This window comes from Myotis brandtii, unplaced genomic scaffold (genome assembly GCF_000412655.1).
Source record: "Myotis brandtii unplaced genomic scaffold, ASM41265v1 scaffold423, whole genome shotgun sequence".
In the NCBI taxonomy this organism is placed as follows: domain Eukaryota; kingdom Metazoa; phylum Chordata; class Mammalia; order Chiroptera; family Vespertilionidae; genus Myotis; species Myotis brandtii.
The window spans coordinates 3,788,840-3,792,250 of NW_005366214.1; the positions used below are offsets into that span (position 1 = coordinate 3,788,840).

Sequence of the window (3,411 nt, forward strand, 5' to 3'; positions counted from 1 at the left end):
GGGGTCTCCAGTCGCAGGCTTCTCTCGCCTCGGAGCTCAGAAGACAGTATTTAAAAAACCTGTCTCTGCCTCCCCGCTCCTCGCGCCAGCACCCCCAGCCACCTGGCCCCGTCCCTCCACTCGCAGTCGTTTCCGACCAAGATTCGGAAGAGCTTGCGGGTGGCGACGACCGCAGGGAGAGCGCTCCGGGAATCCGACGCGTTTGGGGGAAACCTGAGAGCAGGGCCAGCTGGATTTCCTTTGTTTGCTTATGAGTCTTGGGGTGGTGGGGGGGCGCGAAGGTGTCGCCCCCCGCTTCCCACTCTGGATATATTCAGCTGAAATGGGCTTTCTGGAGAGAGACTGTAAGAGAAGGGGAGAGATAGGGGAGACAGGTTGGCTCTGTGGTGGGCAGGACGAGCGAGCACTCAGAAGGCGGAAGCGCCGAGGGCTTCCAAGTCTTGAAGTTGACCGGCACCCATCGCCCCGACGGACGCCCCGGCACCCCGCACCCGCTCGCCGGCTGTTGCAGGGACAAGAAGTTTCCCCAGTGGGGACGGGTGCGCCGGTGTGGGTGTCCGTGGGGAGTTTGAGAGGGCGGCGAGAAGAACTAAGGACTGAGTGACAAGGGGACAGGGACAGGATGGTTCCAGTTAGCCTTCAGTTACCAAACGGCGGCCCTGCAAGCCAGGCCGGAGGGCCCACTACCTGGTGAAACTGGAGACTGGCTGCGCTCCCTGTGTTTGCTCGGGTCACTGGGCCGCTCTGGACACCACTTCGCGTGACCTGTCCCATGTCGCAGGCAGCAGGGGCAGGGAAACTCGGCGGCCTTTAATTGTTTCCTCGGATGGGAACAGGACAATTGACCTGATTCGCCCCAGACATGTGTGCATTGGGCACTGTTTATCCCTTGATAGTTTTCTTCATCACCAACAACCATTTGTTGGAAGATGATCAAACTTCTAAACGGGCTGCTTGTTGATAGGTATTTAAAAGTAGTTGTTTGAAAAAACATTTTAAAATAATGTGTGTTTCAAATAAGCCCTGCTGCTCTGGCTTTTCTGAAATCTGGAAGAGGAAGGGACTGGCTCCCCATTTCTCCAGTCTCCTCAGTCTCTTAACTTTCCCCAGGACCCGTGGGGATGGGTGGGAGAGCAGGGCTCCTCCATTTGGGTCTATGACTGATGGCACAATGGCCCTTTCCTCCTTCCAGCTCCCCTCCCTCCATCTCACACTTTTTTTTTTTTTTAACCATATGGTGTTGTCCTCTATTTCTTAGGGAGAACACCGAAAACAATAACTCCTCCTCCAACAAGCAGAATCAACTCTCTCCTCTGGAAGGGGGCAAGCCGCTCATGTCCAGCTCAGAAGAAGAATTCTCACCTCCCCAAAGTCCAGACCAGAACTCGGTCCTTCTGCTGCAGGGCAATATGGGCCACGCCAGGAGCTCAAACTATTCTCTCCCGGGCTTAACGGCCTCACAGCCCAGCCACGGCCTGCAAGCCCACCAGCATCAGCTCCAGGACTCCTTGCTGGGCCCTCTCACCTCCAGTCTGGTGGACTTGGGGTCCTAAGTGGGGAGGGACTGGGGCCTCGAAGCAGCGACTAGGGACACTTGTAAATAGAATTCAGGAACATTTTTGCAGCTTGTTTCTGGGGTTCTTTGTGCATAAAGGAACGGTGGACTTTCACAAATATCTTTTTAAAACTCAAAACCAACAGCCATCTCAAACTTAGTCACCTCCTTCTCTCCAGCTCTTTCCACTTTTGCATTTCCCCTCTCAGTGCAGAAATCAGGAAAAAACACACACACACAAAAAACCCAAACAAACAAAAGCACCCAGTCACCCAGTCTTAGTTCTGGGCAACCCATCTGCCTGCTTCAGTAGTCTTTTTTTTTTTTCTTTCCAATGAATGGGAATTACTAATCAACTAGATTTTAATTATTTCCCTTTAATTTATTTATGGAAAAATCTTTTGGGAAGAAGAAAAGGAAATGAAAAAGAGAGAGAGAAATAAGTCAAAATAGTGAAAACAAGAGCCTCTAGCCCAGGAGGAAATGGTTGCATTCTTAAGGTGAAAAGGACAAATAGGATCTTATAACTTTTTTTGATGGGGAAAATTAAGTTTACATTTTTCATATTTAGTGTTAAACAATTTTATGTAGCTTAAAATGAAATAACAGTATTAGGGGGAAAAACAAGTGCCTAAATGTCTTAATGCTCTCTGCGTGTGGCAGTTAGAGATAGAAGTGACCATTAGTAGTAATACAACTATTTTTGTCAAATTTAGTGGGGGTTTTTTGGTTGTTCTTTGTTTTCTTGGGTTTTTTTTTTTTATGGCCAGCTTTAAAAATGTAACAATGTGAGAAACAAAACAAACACTCCTGAATGCCATTTCTTCTCCTGCCCTCGAAGTGCTCATATCTGTATCCTTCTCCTGTTAAGGGTTGCCCCTGTTCCTAGTTTCTAGCTTGCAACAAATATGGGACAAATCTGGCAATCTGGTATTTGTTACTAAAACAGCATGTGTTTTCAGGTTTCTTTTCTATTGTACCTAAACCTGTCTAAATTAAAACTTAGTAGAACACCAGGAGTACGATTCTGTTTCTCAAAGGTGAGTTGTGTATTGCTGTCATTGCTGCCTCCTCTTCCCCCTGTTTCAACATAGTTTTGTTGCTCTTCTATGGTGGTTATGGATTGCAGGGTACCTGAACCAAGAGTGGTGACTGAGTTAATTATATGACAGAAAAAGAGTGAATTTGGCTTTGAGCTATTAATTTATTTTTATTATTTACATATGCAATTTTGTTTACCACTAGCTCTACTCCACAGCATTCATTTGTTAACTCAGCTCTTTTGTATTAACAAGTTTATGAACAGACTGTGAAAGTAAAATAATTTATCTGCTTGGAAAAAAAAAAAAAGAAAGAAGAGGAGGGGGACTCGAACAAGGAGAGAAACTTTGTGAATTAACCTGTACAAATAGAAAGCAGACCAGCAGCAGGACAGGAGCTCTTTGCAGTGCTGCCAGAGAGCGTGCAGAAAAATCGCAGTCATCAGGTAGGCTCCATATTATTTTTGCCTGGGGCAAAAATGATGTATCTTTGTATTTAGCTTTTAAAATTAGTGAAACAAATGGCATTATTTATTAAAATTCTACTCAGGATAACAGGATTGGCTTGCTTGTGCTTTGTAAAATATTGTTCCCCAGAGAGAGTCTATTTATTTTCTGACATGACAGTTTCATAATTTTGATGTTTCCCCATCCGTGTCGCCATTAATATAATCATTTCTTCTTCTTTTTTTTTTTCTTACTCTTTCCTATCTTTCCTGTGCTGATCTAGGAAACTGAGGTGGGGTGGGGATTAAGGCCTTAGTAGTATGAGGGTATTTTTAAAATGTCAAATGGATTTGACGGAGTTCAAGGGAG

General features: G+C 45.7%; 1 protein-coding gene across 1 annotated transcript in view; it reads left to right on the forward strand.

Moving 5' to 3' along the window:
• The window catches only part of SIX1 (SIX homeobox 1), a 3,814-nt gene extending 1,243 nt beyond the window's left edge, over positions 1 to 2,571 (forward strand). Inside the window, exon 2 of the mRNA XM_005874054.2 lies at positions 1,259 to 2,571. Within this exon, the coding sequence (XP_005874116.1) occupies positions 1,259 to 1,553 (295 nt within the window). The 3' untranslated portion in view covers positions 1,554 to 2,571. The remainder of the gene's footprint in view (positions 1 to 1,258) is intronic.
• Positions 2,572 to 3,411: the final 840 nt, after the last annotated feature.